Here is a 17255-nt window from a genome sequence, read left to right as displayed (position 1 = left end):
TTTTCCACGGGGTCAGTCCTTCAGGAACTGCTCCAGCACAGATCCCTGTTTTCCATGGGGTCAGTCCTTCAGGAACTGCTCCAGCACAGATCCCTCTTTTCCACGGGGTCAGTCCTTCAGGAACTGCTCCAGCACAGATCCCTCTTTTCCACGGGGTCAGTCCTTCAGGAACTGCTCCAGCATAGATCCCTCTTTTCCACGGGGTCAGTCCTTCAGGAACTGCTCCAGCATAGATCCCTTTTTTCCATGGGGTCAGTCCTTCAGGAAATGCTCCAGAGTAGATCCCTTTTTTCCCATGGGATGCAGGAAAATCCCTGCTCCAGCCCCTGGAGCTTCTCCTCTTCCACCCTCCCTGCCCTCAGGACCTGCAGGGCTCTTCTCCCACATATTCCCACTCCTCTCTCCCGTTTTTGTTCCCATTTTGGGGGTTCTTCCCTTCCATTTGTTATCCCAGAGGAGCAAGTTGATCCCCCTGGAATCCCACAGTCCCTGGGCCGGGAGGGAAGGGCCAGACTGAGGTTCTCCCGTTCATTTTTCCCACAGAATTTTTGGGATCTTACCTGCAAACGCCATAATTTTCACTATCTGCCCGGGCTCAATCCTGTGATTCAAAATCCTCTGCTGCTCGTGGGTCAGTTTTATTTCACCCCAACTGTGGAAAAAATCGGGGAAAAAACAACAATAAACCAACAGAAAAGGAATTAAAAAAAAATAAATCCTCCCATGCAACTCCATTAACGAGGAAATGGGGTCATTGATTCCATCCCAGGAGCGGGAATTTGGCACTGGAGCAACCTGGTTCTTGGGGAAAAAGGAGAAAAGCAGGGAATGAGAGAATATTGGAGCAAAAATAAAGAGTAAAACTCTTATTATTGAAGAATCCAGAAGAATTTGGAAGCTGGAAATCCCAAATCCCAGCCTGGCTCGAAGAATCCAAAAGGTCACATGGGAAAAGGTCTTCCTAAAATTAAAATTAATTAATTAAAATTAATTTGGCAGCCTGGCTCCTTAAGCTTATTAAAAACCACCAGCTTTATCTCAGCCAGGGATGGAATGCCAGCATTCCCATTCCATAGGGAAGGATAAGGAATAAATGAGTCAATCCAGGGGAAATGCAGCAGGAAGGGAACCAAGCCTGGATCTCCACAGGCCAGGGAAGGGTTTCACTCCTTGTTGTCCTTCTTTTCTAGGCAGCAAGTACCAAAAAAATATTAATATTTAACATATAGATCGATACATTTTAATCTATATATCCATCAATAGATATATAAATTACATATAATTATAAATTATATCATGTCTAAAATTAAAATAGATATAAATATATCAATATAAATAATATTTATTAATATATAAAACAAATATAAAGTACATAATTTAATATATATAATATAAAATATAAAATATATAACATAATATATATTATATTATATCTATGTATATAACACACATATTATATTATATATATATCCTTTTTTTCTAGGCAGCAAGTAGCAAAAAATATTAATATTTAACATATAGATCAATAACTAGATAATATATATAATATATAATATATATTATATATTATATAATACATATTATATAATATATATTATATGACACATATGTAGATATAAAGTATATTATATATATATATGTATATATAAAATATATTTTATATATATATAAAATATATTTTATTATATATATGTCCTTCTTTTCTAGGCAGCAAGTAGCAAAAAATATTAATATTTAACATTTAGATCAATAACTATATAATATATATAATACATAATATAATATATATTATATAATACATATTATATAATATATTATATTATATATATGTATATAAAAATACATTGTATTATATATATATATAAAATATATTATATTTTATATATATATAAAATATATTTTATTATATATATGTCCTTCTTTTCTAGGTAGCAAGTAGAAAAAATACTAATATTTAACATATAGATCAATAAATTTTTCTCCCTCTCTATGTATAAATATATAAATTACATATAATTATAAATTATATCATATCTAAAATTAAGAGACATAAATATATCAATATATAAAGTAAATATATATTTATTAATATATAAAATAAATATAAAGTACAAAATATAACATATAATATATACTCTACACTATATAATATAAATAATATAATGTAATATAATAGAAATATAATAAAAGAAATATAACACACATAATATAATATGATGCAATATAATAGAAATATAATATAATAAAAGAAACATAATACACATAATATAATATAATGCAATAAAATATAAATATAATATAATAAAAGAAATATAAAAATATAATAAAATAAAGATACAAATAATAACAAAATAAACAATACAAATATAAATGATATCCAAGCAAGCAAATAAATCCATGTTAGTATTAACACTTCTCTGGCAGGATCCAGAAAACAGGAGTGGAGTCAATATCCCGGTCCCTTGTTTCTTTCCTGGTGTTCAAAAGGGAAAATCCACATTTTTGGGGGGCTGTGGGAGCATCAGCAACAACCCAACCCCTCCTTGCGCTGCCTGGACTTCGGGTCTTAAAATTCCAGCAGGGACTTCCCTCCTTCCAGAGGGAAAGGGGTGATTTCCGTAGGGAAAGGGATGATTTGGGAGGGTGTTTTGGGGGGATTTGGACTCTGTGAGTGCACAGAACTGGGTTCCACTGATCTGTGAGGTGGAGCCAGGCTGGGAGAGCTGGGAATGTTCCCCTGGAGAAGGGAAGGCTCCAGGGAGACCTTGGAGCCCCTGGCAGGGCCTAAAGGGGCTCCAGGAGAGCTGGAGAGGGACTGGGGACAAGGGATGGAGGGACAGGACACAGGGAATGGCTTCCCAGTGCCAGAGGGCAGGGAGAGATGGGATATTGGGAAGGAATTGCTGGCTGGGAGGGTGGGGAGGGACTGGAATGGATTTCCCAGAGAAGCTGTGGCTGCCCCTGGATCCCTGGGAGTGTCCAAGGTCAGGTTGGAGCAACCTGGGCTAGTGGGAGGTGTCCCTGCCCATGGCAGGGGTGGCACTGGAGGTTTTTAAAGTCCCTTCCCACCCAAACAATCCTGGGATTCCATGATTCTGGATTCCCTCTGCTCTGGAGCCAGGCTGGGAGAGCTGGGAATGTTCAGCTTGGAGAAGGGAAGGCTCCAGGGAGAGCTGAGAGCCCCTGGCAGGGCCTAAAGGGGCTCCAGGAGAGCTGGAGAGGGACTGGGGACAAGGCAGGGAGGGACAGGACACAGGGAATGGCTTCCCAGTGCCAGAGGGCAGGGATGGGTGGGATATTGGGAAGGAATTCCTGCTGGCAGGGTGGGGAGGGGCTGGAATGGATTTCCCAGAGAAGCTGTGGCTGCCCCTGGATCCCTGGAAGTGTCCAAGGCCAGGTTGGAGCAACCTGGGACAGTGGGAGGTGTCTCTACCTACACCAGGGGTTTGGAATTAGTTCATCCTTAAGGTTCCTTCCAAACCATTCCATGATTCCACGACAGACCCATCAGTCTGTGCCCGACAATCCGATTTTTCCAGATTTAAGGCCCCAGATTCTGCTTTTCCTCTGGGAATTCAGGGGGCAAGGAGCAGGATAAGGAGCTGCACTGTCCCTGGCATTCCCTGGACTGCTCAGCATTCCCTCAGGCCCCCGGGGAACCGCTTGGATCACCTGGAAAAGCCTCACCTGGACCACAAGTCCTGCCTGCAGCGCGAAGCCAGCGTTTCCTCTTCCACATTCCCAACGGCTCCAGAGGAGTTTTCCATCAGGTACAAGCAGTAGAAGACGTTGTAATGGATCCTGGGAGAGAGGAGAAACCAGAAACTACCACCAGAAATCCACGAAAAACGAAAGGAAACCTCATAAAAATCCACCATAATTCCAATGGAAAGCCTGGAGCGCTCAGGGAGCTGCAGGAGATTATGGATAATTAGATAATTAATTATTAACATTAAAATAAAGCGCTAATTGGGCCTTGAAAAGTCCCTGCAAGGGCACCAGGGCAGGGAGGAGACGTGGCAGGGAAAGGGGTTGGAAGGAAAGCTCCTGGATTTGAGGGAGCACAAAGAATGGGAATTGTTTCACCAGCTGCAAGCCGGGCTGGGATTTGGGATTTTTGGGTTCCAAACTCTTCTGGATTCCAGTTCTTTTGGATTCTTCAAGTCAGGCTGGGATCTGGGATGTTTGGATTCCAATTTATTTTGGATTCTTCAAGCCAGGCTGAGATTTGGGATTTCTGGGTTCCAAATTCTTTTAGATTCCAATTCTTTTGGGATTCTTCAAGCCAGGTTGGGATTTGGGATTTCTGGGTTCCAAATTCTATGGGATTCTTCAAGCCAGGCTGGGATTTGGGATTTCTGGGTTCCAAATTCTTTTGGGATTCTTCAAGCCAGGCTGGGATTTGGGATTTCTTGGTTCCAAATTCTTTTGGGATTCTTCAAGGCAGGTTGGGATTTGGGATTTCTTGGTTCCAAATTCTTTTGGGATTCTTCAAGCCAGGCTGGGATTTGGGATTTCTTGGCTCCAAATTCTTTTGGGATTCTTCAAGCCAGGCTGGGATTTGGGATTTCTTGGCTCCAAATTCTTTTGGGATTCTTCAAGCCAGGCTGGGATTTGGGATTTCTTGGCTCCAAATTCTTTTGGGATTCTTCAAGCCAGGCTGGGATTTGGGATTTCTTGGTTCCAAATTCTTTTGGGATTCTTCAAGCCAGGCTGGGATTTGGGATTTCTGGGTTCCAATTTATTTTGGATTCTTCAAGCCAGGCTGGGATTTGGAATTTCTTGGTTCCAATTTCTTCTGGATTCCAGTTCTTTCTGGATTCTTCAAGCCAGGCTGGGATTTGGGATCTCCAAAATGAACCAACCTTGATTTTTCATCTCCAAAATGAACCAATCTTTATTTTTCATGCCTAAACCGAACAAATCTTGATTTTTTTCCATCTCCAAAATGAACAAATCTTGATTTTTCAACTGACATCCTGTCTGCCACATTTCCTCGAATTAATGACTTTATCCAGCAATTATCCATCCCTGAGAGGCCAAACAAGCATCCTAATTTCCCTGGGCCCAAGGCTGAGGAAACAGGGGATAAACCCTTCTCCTGGATTACAACTCACAGCTCTCAGAACCACCCAACTCCTGGCTATAAATTCCTTTCCCAGAGCACTTCCTTCCCAGTTTTTTTCTCCTCAGAAGAATTTACCTGTGTCCTTAATCCTCATTTTATCCTCACTGCAATCCTGAAGGGTTTTACCTGCACCACCAGGTGAGCAAAAGGTACAGGATGGATCCAAAAAAATGTGGACAAGGATCCCATGGGACTCAGAGTGAAGTAAATAACCAGTGTCAGGGAGGTAAAAAAACCCACATTAAACTGTTGTGGTTGATGTGCATCCATTCCTGAGCAGGAAGTTTCTACAGTTGCTTTTATTTCTGAAAAAAAATGGGGTTTTTTTTGAACACGCATCCACGAAGCGATGGGACAAGGGGGAACCACAGTCAGAAGGAGGAGGGAAGGTTTGGTTGGATACTGGGAAGGAATTCTTGGCTGTGAGGGTGGGGAGGCCCCAGCACAGGTTGCCCAGAGAAGTTGTGGGCTCCTCATCCCTGGAAGTGTCCGAGGGCGGGTTGGAGCGAGCCGGGATAGCGGGAGGTGTCCCCGCCCGTGGAATTGGGATGGGATGCTCCTCACCTGTTGGTGATGGGAACATTCCTGTCCCTCATGGCAAACAGGAGCGTGGCAATGCAGTAAAGCACCTCGGTCACCTCCAGCACGGAGAGGTTGGAGCGGGGTCTCCTCAGACATTCCAGCAGCCCTTGGATGTCGCCGACGCTGTCGGAGAACAGCACCATGACTGCAATGATGGCCCACATGTTCTCAGCCTGGCAGAGGGGAAAGATAAGGAAAAACTCAGAGTTTTCAGGAGCAGGAGGAACTGCTTCAACCTTTAAAACCCCCCTGCTAATTCCATGATAAATAATTCAACCCTCCTCAGCCTCAAGGAACAACCCCGGAGGGAGAACCTTCGGACGCGGGAACGCCCTCGAAGTTTAAATAAAGCTTAAATAAACGTGGAATTTATTTAATAAATGTGAAATAAACGTGTGAAACCCACCCCTGTCTTGCTCTGCAGATGGGGCAGCTTGTTGGCCACGCACACTTGGGCCTTGGAGAAGAGGTGGTGGCTTCCCAAACACCAGAGAACCGCGCCGGGATCCACGTTCCCCCTGACGGGCGTGGCCGACACCAACCTGGGCAGGAGGACAAGAGTTAAGGAGTGAATCGAGTCCCCAGGGCAACAATGACCCCTCCAAAGCACCCCCAGGGAGGCTGCAGCAGGTTGGACTGTCCCTGGCTGGGTGTTATCCCAAATTTGGACTGGCTGCAACTTGGATTTCCGGCCCATTCCGGTGCCAAGAGACATTTAGACAAAAGATTCCCAGCTCTAAAATACTTGGGATTTCCAGCCCATTCTGTGCCAAGAGACATTTAGACAAGCCATTCCCAGTTCTAAAATATTCTGAAGTATTCTAAAATACTTGGAATTTCCAGCCTATTCCAGTGCTAAGAGCCATTTAAACAAGTGATTCCCAGTTCTAAAATACTTGGGATTTCCAGCCCATTCTGGTGCCAAGAGACATTTAGACAAGAGATTCCCAGTTCTAAAATATTCTAAAATACTTGGGATTTCCAGCCCATTCCAGTGCCAAGAGACATTTAAACAATCAATTCCCAGTTCTAAAATACTCTGAAGTATTCTAAAATACTTGGGATTTCCAGCCCATTCCATGTCAAGAGACATTTAGACAAGCCATTCCCAGTTCTGAAATACTTCCATCTGGAAATTCCTTCCGGCTCTCTCCAGGTTTACCTTCCAGTGGAAGGTGTCCCTGGATTGGAACAGGGGGTTGGAAGTGGATGATCTTCGAGTCCTCTTCCAACCCACACCATTCCATGATTCCAGAAGACAGATCCACCCCATTCCTAACCCAGTTTGGCTCTTATTTGCCACACAAAATTGGCCTCTGGGCCACAGAGACCTGAGCAAAGCACTTGGTTTTATCGAGGGCTTGTCTCGGGCTCGCCGAGAACTGTGCAGGAATTTCTCCATGGAAAGGGTGGTCAGGCCTTGGAAGGGGCTGCCCAGGGAGGTGGTGGAGTCCCCATCCCTGGAGGGATTTCAAATCCCTGTGGATGTGGCATTTGGGGACATGGGTGGCCTTGGCAGTGCTGGGAATGCTTGGACTCCATGATCCCACAGTTTTTTTTCCCACCTAAATGATTCCATGATTCCACGATCACACGCTCCAAACACAAGAAAAGCAAGGGAAAGTTTTTTTCCCTCCATTTTCCAGAACCCTCCCAGTGATTTTTACCACTAAAATAATTTTCCCCCCCTCATTTTCCTGCACGTCTGGGGAGACAAACCCATCCCTCTCCTGGCAATTCCTGGGATAAAATGGAAGAAGCCCCAAAGCAGGGAAGGCCTGGGGATCTCCAGGTGAATGGGACTCACGTGATCAGCCCCAAGACACATCCTTCCTGCTCCTTTGTGATGGAGAAATCCTGCAGGATCTGCTCAACTCTGCGCAGGGCCGACTCCTCCCTCATCAGGTACTGGTGGTACAGCTTTTTCCAGGGAATGAACTGGAATGGGAAGCACAAACCACCGGCTTTCACCTCACAGCACTGCCAAAGAGGTTTCTCGTGGCAAATAAGCCCCAAAAAAGGTGATTTCCAAAGACCTGGAGTTCAAAAAGTAGCTCAGTGGGGACAGATACCTGACAGGAGATTGGGAAGGAAAAAGGAAACTTAGGAAAGAAAGGCTCAAAGCCTGGAAATAAGTCCATAAAAAGATGGTTTTTCCTAGAATGATGGGAACAGGGTGATGCTGGTTCAGTTGGAAATATCAAAGCATGAAATAAATGGGGATCTTTTCAGCCCAGATCTCACTCCCCAGATCAGCCCCGAGCAGGGTCTGAGTGCTTAAAACCCCTGTGTCTGTGAAGCCCTGTCCTCCCACAGCTGCTGCTGGGATTTCTCCAGGAAAAACAGGGAGGACACTGCATTTGAGGCTGTGTTGGGCTGGGCAGGGAGCTGAAGAGGAGCCCAAGTGTGGCCAGGGGGGCAAGAGGGCCAAGGGCTGCTGGGCTGGCTGAGGAAGAGTGTGGCAGCAGGAGCAGGGCAGGGCTTGTGCCCCTGGGCTGGGCGCTGGGGAGGCCACCCCTGGAGTGCTGTGTCCAGCTCTGGGCCCTGAGCTCAGGAAGGCCCTGGAGGGGCTGGAGCAGGGGCAGAGAAGAGCAGCTCAAGTCCTCTCCCAGGTCTGCTCTTCACAGAATCCCAGAATCAGCTGGGTTGGAAAAGCCCTCCGAGATCATCCAGCCCAACCCTTGATCCAACCCCGCCGTGGTTCCCAGCCCATGGCACTGATGCCACATCCAGTCTGTCCTTAAACACCTCCAGGGATGGAGAATCCCCTACTTCCCTGGGCAGCCCATTCCAATGGCTGAGCACCCTCTCTGCAAAGAAATTCTTCCTGATATCCAACCTAAACCTCCCCTGGCACAACTTGAGACCCAGCCCTCTTGTCTTGCTGATCTCTGCCTGGGAAAAGAGTCCAACCCCCCCCCGGCTCCCCCCTCCTGGCAGGGAGTTGCAGAGAGTGAGGAGGTCTCCCCTGAGCCTCCTCCTCTCCAGGCTGAGCCCCCCCAGCTCCCTCAGCCTCTCCTCCCAGCACTTGGGCTCCAGTCCCTTCCCCAGCCTGGCTGCTCTTCTCTGCCCCTGCTCCAGCCCCTCCAGGGCCTTCCTGAGCTCAGGGCCCAGAGCTGGACACAGCACTCCAGGGGTGGCCTCCCCAGCGCCCAGCCCAGGGGAGCCCTGCTGCCACACTCTTCCTCAGCCAGCCCAGCAGCCCTTGGCCCTCTTGCCCCCCTGGCCACACTCGGGCTCCTCTTCAGCTCCCTGCCCAGCCCAACTCCCAGCTCCCTTCCTGCCTGGCTGCTCTCCAGCCCCTCTGGCCCAGCCTGCAGCTGCAGGGGCTTCTTGTGGCCAAAGGGCAGGACCCTTGGCTGGTGTCCCATCTCCAAGGACAGCTGCAGCTCCCTGCTGTGCCAGCACCAACCCTGCTCCAACATCTGAGCTCCACAGCCCAGGCTACATGAGGACACTGGCATCAGAAAAAGGATTTTCCTGCCTGGCAGGACTTGCCTCTTCCTAGGCTCTTCCCTTCTCTGGAAGTCCTGCTGGCAGCCTCAGGAAGGGCTCTGCACCCCAGAGAGCTGGACAGTGGCACCCACTGATCCCACCCAAAGGTCCCTCAGCAGCACCCAGGGAGGGCTGGGCTTTGCTGGGGGAGCAGCTGCTTCTTCTCAGCTCTTCTGGTGCTCTCAGAACCTGGAAATCACTAACTGGTTCAGTCTCTGACAACACTGATGACTGATGAAGGAGAGAGCAGGACGCCTCCTGCGTTGTGTCCGGCCTTTCCCATCCAAATTTACGGGAATGGCACAAAGGAGAACTCGGATCTCCACAAGAATTTGGGCTGAGATCAGTCCCCACCACTCCCAAGTCAGGCTGAGAAACCTCTTGGTCCAATTCCAGGGTGAACAGTGAGGGGAGAGCTGCCTCGGAGACACCTTTAACTGGGATTCAGGGATCCTTCCTCCAGCCAAAACGGGTTCCCAACTTTATCTGGACTTCAGATGAACCAAACTCCATAAAAACAGAGTTCCAGGCCTTTCCTCTAAACCCATTTGGCCACAAGAGCCACCGCAGAGGCTGGAGGACAGTGATTTAACACCAGCCACGAGAAGGCACTTCCCAGCCTTCCAGCAGGAATTCCCTGCAGGGCTGCATGGAAAAGAGCAGAGGGGGATTTTGTGGAGCCTTACAGGATGCTCTTTTTCCATGTAGGGAAAGAATGCAACAAGGGGTGTTGCCCCAATGTTGAGATTGGCTCCTGAGGATGGTCCAGGAGACCAAAAAATGACAGAGGGCCGAATAAAAAAGGAGCAAAAAAGGGATTTAAAGGAACGGAGAGAGACAGGCAGAGCATGGATGGCTGGGAGGAGCCACACTAAGACAGGACAGAGCAGGAGGAGAAGGGCCAGGCTGGAATTCATCCCCAGGGAATTCCTTACCAGTGGATCCCTGACTATCTCCCTCCAGCAGCGACACACCAGGCTCAGGTTCTGGTACAGGTCAGTCACGGGAAGGAAGGCAAAGATGTGCCTGAGGACTTCCACAGGCAGCTCATCCAGGTTTCCCTGAGGCTCTTCCCAGTTCCGAGTGCCCAGGAGTCCGTAGTGGGGATCAGGGACTGGCTCCACTTCCACGTCATCCGGTTCCTGCTTGACCTGGCCAAGCTCCGGAGGAACCGGCGGCTTCTCCTCGGGCTCCCCCCACAAATCCTGCTCCGGATCGAGAATTCCCGAGGTTGTGGCAGCGAGGGGCCGCTTCCTGGATCTTCCCCTGGGAGCTGGCACGAAGTCCTCGTCCTCCAGGAGAGCTGAGGAGTCGCTGCTGAGGTCCGTGTGGCTGCTGAAGGAATCGTCAGCTCCCGGGAAAAAGGGATCCCGCGGCTCCTCTTTGATCCCACCGGCGCCTGCTTGGTGCTTCTGGGATTTCCCGAAGAAATCCAGGATGTTCTTCTGCCGGCCCTGTCCTGCACGAGGAGGAAGAGCAGGAGTGAATTCCATGGAAAGCTGAGCTGCCAGGGACGCCCGAGGCTGGGGAAGGTGGGAGTTATTTCCACAGGGCTCCTCCTTTTCCTCGTGTTCCTCCCGTGGGAGCTCCAAGGGTAGGACACTTCCCAAACCTCTCCCAGGCTGTTCCTACCACAACTCCACAAGTAGGACACTTCCCAAACCTCTCCCAGGCTGTTCCTACCTGTCCAACTCCAAGAGTAGGACACTTCCCAAACCTCTCCCAGGCTGTTCCTACCACAACTCCAAGAGTAAGACACTTCCCAAACCTCTCCCAGGCTGCTCCTACCACAACTCCAGGAGTAGGACACTTCCCAAACCTCTCCCAGGCTGTCCCTACCACAACTCCAGGAGTAGGACACTTCCCAAACCTCTCCCAGGCTGTTCCTACCTGTCCAACTCCAGGAGTAGGACACTTCCCAAACCTCTCCAAGACTGTTCCTACCACAGCTCCAGGAGTAGGACACTTCCCAAACCTCTCCCAGGCTGCTCCTACCACAACTCCAGGAGCAGGACACTTCCCAAACCTCTCCCAGGCTGTTCCTACCACAGCTCCAGGAGTAGGACACTTCCCAAACCTCTCCCAGGCTGCTCCTACCACAACTCCAGGAGCAGGACACTTCCCAAACCTCTCCCAGGCTGTTCCTACCACAGCTCCAGGAGTAGGACACTTCCCAAACCTCTCCCAGGCTGCTCCTACCACAACACTTGAGGGAAATCAATGCCTTTAAGAGGATAAAAACCCCTTTATTCCCAGGTATTTCCTGGTTGCAGCCTCAAAAAGCACCGGAGACCTCGGAGTAAATCCAAATTATGCTCTCACATTCCATGTAGGACATGGACTAAACTCCCCAGCACGGATTTATTCCTTCTGTCCTGCTCCTAAATCTGGAAAATATCCTGATTTCAGCTAAGAGGCCACTCAGGAATTAAAAAATCCCAGGCTGGTTTTAAGGCCTTTTCTTTCTGGAAGTTCAGGAAGGCTTGGATTAAACAGGGCTGGAAAAGAACAACTTCCCTGTTAAGGTTTTAAGTCTAAATCCCTGAAACCTGCAGTATGTAAATCATCCAAATTTTAAATTACTGGATTTTTTAAAGTGAGATAAAGAATGAAATAAAAATAAAATAAAAATAAATAAAATAAATAAAATAAAAAAACATAATGGAAATAAAAATAAAATAAAAATAAAGGAAATAAAATAAATAATATAAAAATAAAGTAAAATAACAAAAATAAAATAAAAATAAAAACAAAAAAAAGTAAAAAATTAAAATAAAGTAAAATAAATAAAACTAATAAAATAAATAAAACTAATAAAAAAATTATAAAATAACAAAAATAAAAATTAAATAAAAATTAAGTAAAATAAAAAATAAAATAAAGTAAAAAATAAAACTAAGGAAAATAAAGTAAGTAAAATGAATAAAATAAAAATAACAAAACAACAAAAATAAAAATAAAATAAAAATAAAAGTAAAATAAAAAATAAAATAAAAAAGTAAACCAAATAAAATTAAGTAAAATAAAGTAAATAAAATAAATAAAAGAAAAATAACGTAAAATAACAAAGATTAAAATAAAATAAAGTAAAATAAAAATAAAAAAGGAAAATAAATAAAACTAATAAAATAAAAATAATGTAAAATAAAAAAAATAAAATAAAAATAAAGTAAAATAACAAAAATAAAAATAAAATAAAAACAAAGTAAAATAAAAAAGTAAAATAAAATAAAGTAAAAAAATAAAATTAAGGAAAATAAAGTAAAAAAATGAATAAAATAAAAATAACATAAAATAAGAAAAATAAAACCAATAAAATAACAAAAATAAAAATAAAATAAAAATAAAGTAAAATAAAAATAAAATACAGTAAAAAACAAATTAAGGAAAATAAAGTAAATAAAATTAATAACATGAACATAACATAAAGTAAAACAATGGTAAAATAAAATAAACCTCTCTGAAAACAGCTCTTTGCCCTTCAGTTTGAGCCCTGAGCTCTGTCATGTCCAGATTAGCTCAAAGTTTTATCAGTCTCCAAAAACCCTCAGAGGTTTCAGTCCTTTTGAAATCCAAGCCCAGGAGGTGCTTATCCCACTGTTCCCCACTTCCAGGAAAGCCAAAGCTCATTATTGTCTGTTCATGCCCAACAACGTTTTTGTAACCCTAAAAAACTCAGCAGCTCGTTATTATTTAATGGTGACATTCCATAATTAGCTTAAAGAGCAGCTCCAAGCAGGAGTCCCCTCGTTAGCAGGGTCCAATTCCAGAGGCTGGTTGGTTCCCCAGGGAGAGCTGCTGCTCTTCCCAGGGATTGTCCCACAGTGCAAGGACAGACATTTGTGGTGTGGGGAGAAACCCAACTCCTGTGGACACAACAGGGGGATGTAACCAAGGGAACTCTTTGTCATGGAATTATGGAATGGTTTGGGTGGGAAGGACCTTGAAGATCATCCAGTTCCAACCCCAGGGACACCTCCCACTATCCCAGGTTGCTCCAGCCTGGCCTTGGACACTTCCAGGGATCCAGAGGCAGCCACAGCTTCTCTGGGAATTCCATTCCAGCCCCTCCCCACCCTCCCAGCCAGCAATTCCTTCCCAATATCCCACATAACCCTGCCCTCTGGCACTGGGAAGCCATTCCCTGTGTCCTGTCCCTTCATGCCTTGTCCCCAGTCCCTCTCCAGCTCTCCTGGAGCCCCTTTAGGCCCTGCAAGGGGCTCCAAGGTCTCCCTGGATCCTTCCTTTCTCCAGGTAAACCCCCCCAGCTCTCCCAGCCTGGCTCCAGAGGAGAGGGAATCCAAAATCATGGAATCCCAGGATTGTCTGGGTGGGAAGGGACTTTAAAAACCTCCAATGCCACCCCCTGCCATGGGCAGGGACACCTTCCACTATCCCAGGTTGCTCCAACCTGGCCTTGGACACTTCCAGGGATCCAGGGGCAGCCACAGCTTCTCTGGGAAACCCATTCCAGTCCCTCCCCACCCTCCCAGCCAGCAATTCCTTCCCAATATCCCACCTATCCCTGCCCTCTGGCACTGGGAAGCCATTCCCTGTGTCCTGTCCCTCCATCCCTTGTCCCCAGTCCCTCTCCAGCTCTCCTGGAGCCCCTTTAGGCCCTGCCAGGGGCTCTCAGCTCTCCCTGGAGCCTTCTCTTCTCCAGGGGAACATTCCCAGTTCTCCCAGCCTGGCTCCAGAGCAGAGTATTCCCAAACCAACACACCTCCCTGGCATCTCCGTGTCCGGTGGGCGGGATGCAGGCCCTTATTCCCGTCTCCTCTCCCTCGTCCCTGGCTCAGGGGCTGCGTGAGGGCGGACGAACCTTCCGCGCTGCGGGCGAGGGCTTCGCACTCGGGGGCCGTGAGGTGCCTCTTCTTGAAGGGCTTCATCCCTTTGGCAGCACAGAGAGAAAGGGAAAAAAAAAAAATCCCCAAATCCAAGTGTTAGGAAGCAACAGTGCACAGTCCACGTGTTTAGCACAGGGATAAAAAGAGTTTCCCCTCAGGAATTTTCGAGGGCGGCCCCGGTGCTTCGGGCGGGGGTTGCTCTGGATAGACAGGGCCTGGAATGACAGGACAGGATGGAATGGCTTTAAATTGGTTTAGTTTGGATATTGGGAAGGAATTGCTGGCTGGGAGGGTGGGGAGGGGCTGGAATGGATCTCCCAGAGAAGCTGTGGCTGCCCCTGCGTCCCTGGAAGTGTCCAAGGCCAGGCTGGAGCAACCTGGGACAGTGGAAGGTGCCCCTGGATGGAACTGGATGGGCTTTATGTTCCCTTCCAACCTAAACCCTCCCATGATTCTACTTGCAGTCACTCCAACATGGATTTCACCCCATGTCTCTGCCCCACACACTCTTTGGAACAAGTGAACCACAAAAAAATCCAGAATCCTTCCAAGTTTTCCAGCTTTCCCTCCAACACAACACGGAAGAAGCAGCCACAACACCTGTGGAAATGCAAACTATCCCCAAGATCTCCAAGGAGGTTGAACCCCCCGGGAGAGACAACAGGGATTTGCCCCTGGAAGGTCAAAGCCAACATCCAAACACACAAACCGACCCTCTCCCAAACAAATCCGAGCTGGGATCCTCCATTAGGGAGGAAACACGACCCACTTCCACTCAAGGAGCAGCACAAAACTCTCTCTCTTGAGTTATTGGAATAAAATAATAAAACCTTACTTGAAATAAGCAGAAATAATTCAAATTCCTTCCTCCAAAAACGCGCGGGAGAAACCCAAACCCACGGCACGGGATGAGCTTCCTCCCGGCTCCGCTCACGTAGTTTCACTTTTGCTTTCTTTAATTAATTAATTAATTAGCTAGTTAATTCATTAACTCATTTAGAGCAGCCACAGATCGATCCAGTGATCTCCTCTGGCAGGATCCAAGGATGAGCTTAGTTCATCCCTTGGGATAATGGGGGTGGGTTTGAGGATTTTGGGGTTTTTGGTTTTTTTTTTTCCAACTTCCTCCTTTTTGGCCACGCCAGCTCAGCTGGGGAGCTCCCCGGGGAGGCTCTTTTCTCCTTCCCATTTTCCCCTCAAAACATGGAAAAGGAGGCCAAAAAAAAGCAGCACAGGCCATTCCCGTGGGATTTAGGAGGAGGAGGACTGAGGGAACGGTGGGACTCGGTGATCTTAAGGATCTTTTCCAACCTAAAGGATTCTAAGTTCTACTTAAGTTCTACCTAAAAATGGGATTTCTCGCTTGGAATTGGAATTTTTTTTTTGATTAAACAGCACAAATCAGTGAAGGACCTCAATTATTTCAAGCACAAGGTCATGACCAGTGTCAGGCTTGAGATCCCAGCTCCGTGCCCATTCCTGGAGCTGTCGGACACCGATCGGATCCGACGTAGGATTGGGGGAACAACCTCTGCTCCCCCACCCCGGGACCACAAAAGTGCCTCACACTGCAGAGGATTCAAGCCCAGAAATGCAGCACAACCCGCTCAGGCTTCACCTGCATTCCCATTTTTCCCGTTTTCCCAAGGTTTTCCGTTGGTGGCACCAGCAGACACCGGCGCCGAGCAAGGGTTGTGCTGCAGGGCCTTGTCAGGGGTCAGGGCTTCCATCCCATCGGGAATGTCAGCCAGGAGGAGACATTCCAGCTCTGAAGGGAGAGGATCAGGACAGGGGAAACTCGAGGGGGATAAGGAATATCTGGGAGCAGGTCGGGGCTGTTCCCAAACCCCTTTCTCATGTGGATGCACTGATCCCATGGCACCCACACGGAGAGACCCCCAGACTGGCCCAGAGCAGCTCCCCCAAATCCAGCCCCTGTCCCAGACCTGCTGCCCCCATTTCCAAAGCCCCCTCCTCAAGTTCCAAAGGTCTCCTCGTTCCTAAGTCCTCCCATGTCAAGCTCCCCCGTTCCCAAGGCCCCCTCAATGCCAAGGGTCCCCCACAATTCCAAGCCCCCTCATTCCCAAGGTTCCCTCAATGCCGAGTGTCCCCCACAATTCCAAGCCTCCTCATTCCCAAGACCCCCTCAATGCCAAGGGTCCCCCACAATTCCAAGCCCCCTCATTCCCAAGACCCCCTCAATGCCAAGGGTCCCCTCCAATATCAAGCCCCCCCATTCCCAAGGCCCCTTCAATGCCGAGTGTCCCCCACAATTCCAAGCCCCCTCATTCCTAAGCCCACCCTCTAAAGCCAGGGGAGCCCTTTTTTAACCCCTTCTCAGCCAAGGACCCCCCTGCTCGCCCCCCCTCCAATTCCAAGGACCCCCCAATGCCAAGGGTCCCCCGTTCCTAAAAGCCCCCCATTTCCAAGGCTCCTCCCAGTGCCAAGGGACCCCCTTTTCCAACCTTTTCTCAGCCAAGCCCCCTCTGCTCCCCCCAATTCCAAGGACCTCCCAATTCCAAGGGTCCCCCAAGGCCAAGGAGCCCTCCCCTTTACCAAGCCCCCCCCATCGTCAAGGCTCCCTCCTGTGTTCCCCCAGGGCCAGGAGACCCCTCTTTCTAACCCCTTTCTAACCCCTTCTCAGCCAAGGACCCCCCTGCTCGCCCCCTCCCACCTCCAAGGCCCCCCAATGCCAAAGGTCCCCCCATTCCCAAGTCCCTCCCAGCTCCCAGGTCGCCCCAATTCCCAAGGGTCCCCCCAGTGCCAAGGGAGCCCCTTTTTAACCCCTCCTCAGCCAGAGGACCCCCTGCTCGCCCCCCCTCAATGCCAAGCGTCCCCCCATTCCCAAAAGCTCCCCCGTTCCGAAGTCTTCCCCGTTCCCTGACACTCCTTCCCACCCTATTCCTAAGGCTTCCCTGCTGCCCAGGAGCCCCCCCAAGTGCCCAGGACACCCTTTTAAGCCCCTCCTCATCCCAGGACCCCCCTACTCCACCACCCCCAACCCCAACGCCCCCCCGTGTCCACAAAATGGTCTCGCCCACCCCAACTCACCCTCTCCCGTCGCGCTCGGCCCTGCGCCCCGCCGGCCCCGCCCCTCCCCAACGCCGACCAATCAGAGACCGCACCGCCCCCCGGCGTTGACCAATAGCGCCTCACTTCCGGGTTGGGGCGGGGACGAGGAGGTTTCCCGCGGGGCCCTCGCC

At 48.2% G+C, this 17255-nt stretch overlaps 1 protein-coding gene and 1 long non-coding RNA gene across 6 annotated transcripts in view; both read right to left on the bottom strand.

Annotated features, from left to right (window-relative positions):
• FBH1 (F-box DNA helicase 1) overlaps positions 1 to 17169 on the bottom strand; it is a 44076-nt gene extending 26907 nt beyond the window's left edge. Inside the window, exons 1-9 of one of the 4 annotated variants that reach the window (XM_051775448.1) lie at positions 17104 to 17169; positions 15671 to 15820; positions 13929 to 14096; positions 10141 to 10664; positions 7518 to 7648; positions 6117 to 6252; positions 5693 to 5883; positions 3688 to 3801; positions 561 to 652 (exon numbers count right to left, since the gene is read on the bottom strand). In XM_051775448.1, coding sequence (XP_051631408.1) covers positions 561 to 652; positions 3688 to 3801; positions 5693 to 5883; positions 6117 to 6252; positions 7518 to 7648; positions 10141 to 10664; positions 13929 to 14096; positions 15671 to 15782 — 1468 coding nt within the window. In that variant the 5' untranslated portion in view covers positions 15783 to 15820; positions 17104 to 17169. Of the gene's footprint in view, positions 1 to 560; positions 653 to 3687; positions 3802 to 5692; positions 5884 to 6116; positions 6253 to 7517; positions 7649 to 10140; positions 10665 to 13928; positions 14097 to 15670; positions 16077 to 17103 lie in introns of those variants that run through there. The other 3 variants (XM_051775449.1, XM_051775446.1, XM_051775445.1) reach the window with 3 other exon arrangements.
• LOC127464988 (uncharacterized) lies at positions 10714 to 11353 on the bottom strand. 2 transcript variants are annotated; one of them, XR_007901791.1, is made up of 3 exons: positions 11283 to 11353; positions 10974 to 11024; positions 10714 to 10817 (listed from the first exon to the last, which is right to left on the bottom strand). It is a non-coding gene; the product is annotated as an uncharacterized LOC127464988 (long non-coding RNA). The 2 variants fall into 2 exon arrangements; XR_007901792.1 differs by lacking the exon at positions 11283 to 11353 and adding an exon at positions 11181 to 11251.
• Positions 17170 to 17255: the final 86 nt, after the last annotated feature.

The sequence above is a fragment of the Manacus candei genome, unplaced genomic scaffold, assembly GCF_025592945.1.
Source record: "Manacus candei isolate 608988 ecotype Guabito, Panama unplaced genomic scaffold, ASM2559294v1 h1tg000299l, whole genome shotgun sequence".
NCBI lineage: Eukaryota > Metazoa > Chordata > Aves > Passeriformes > Pipridae > Manacus > Manacus candei.
Note: the sequence above shows the minus strand (reverse complement) of the source record. Positions and strands in the feature narration are given on the sequence as shown.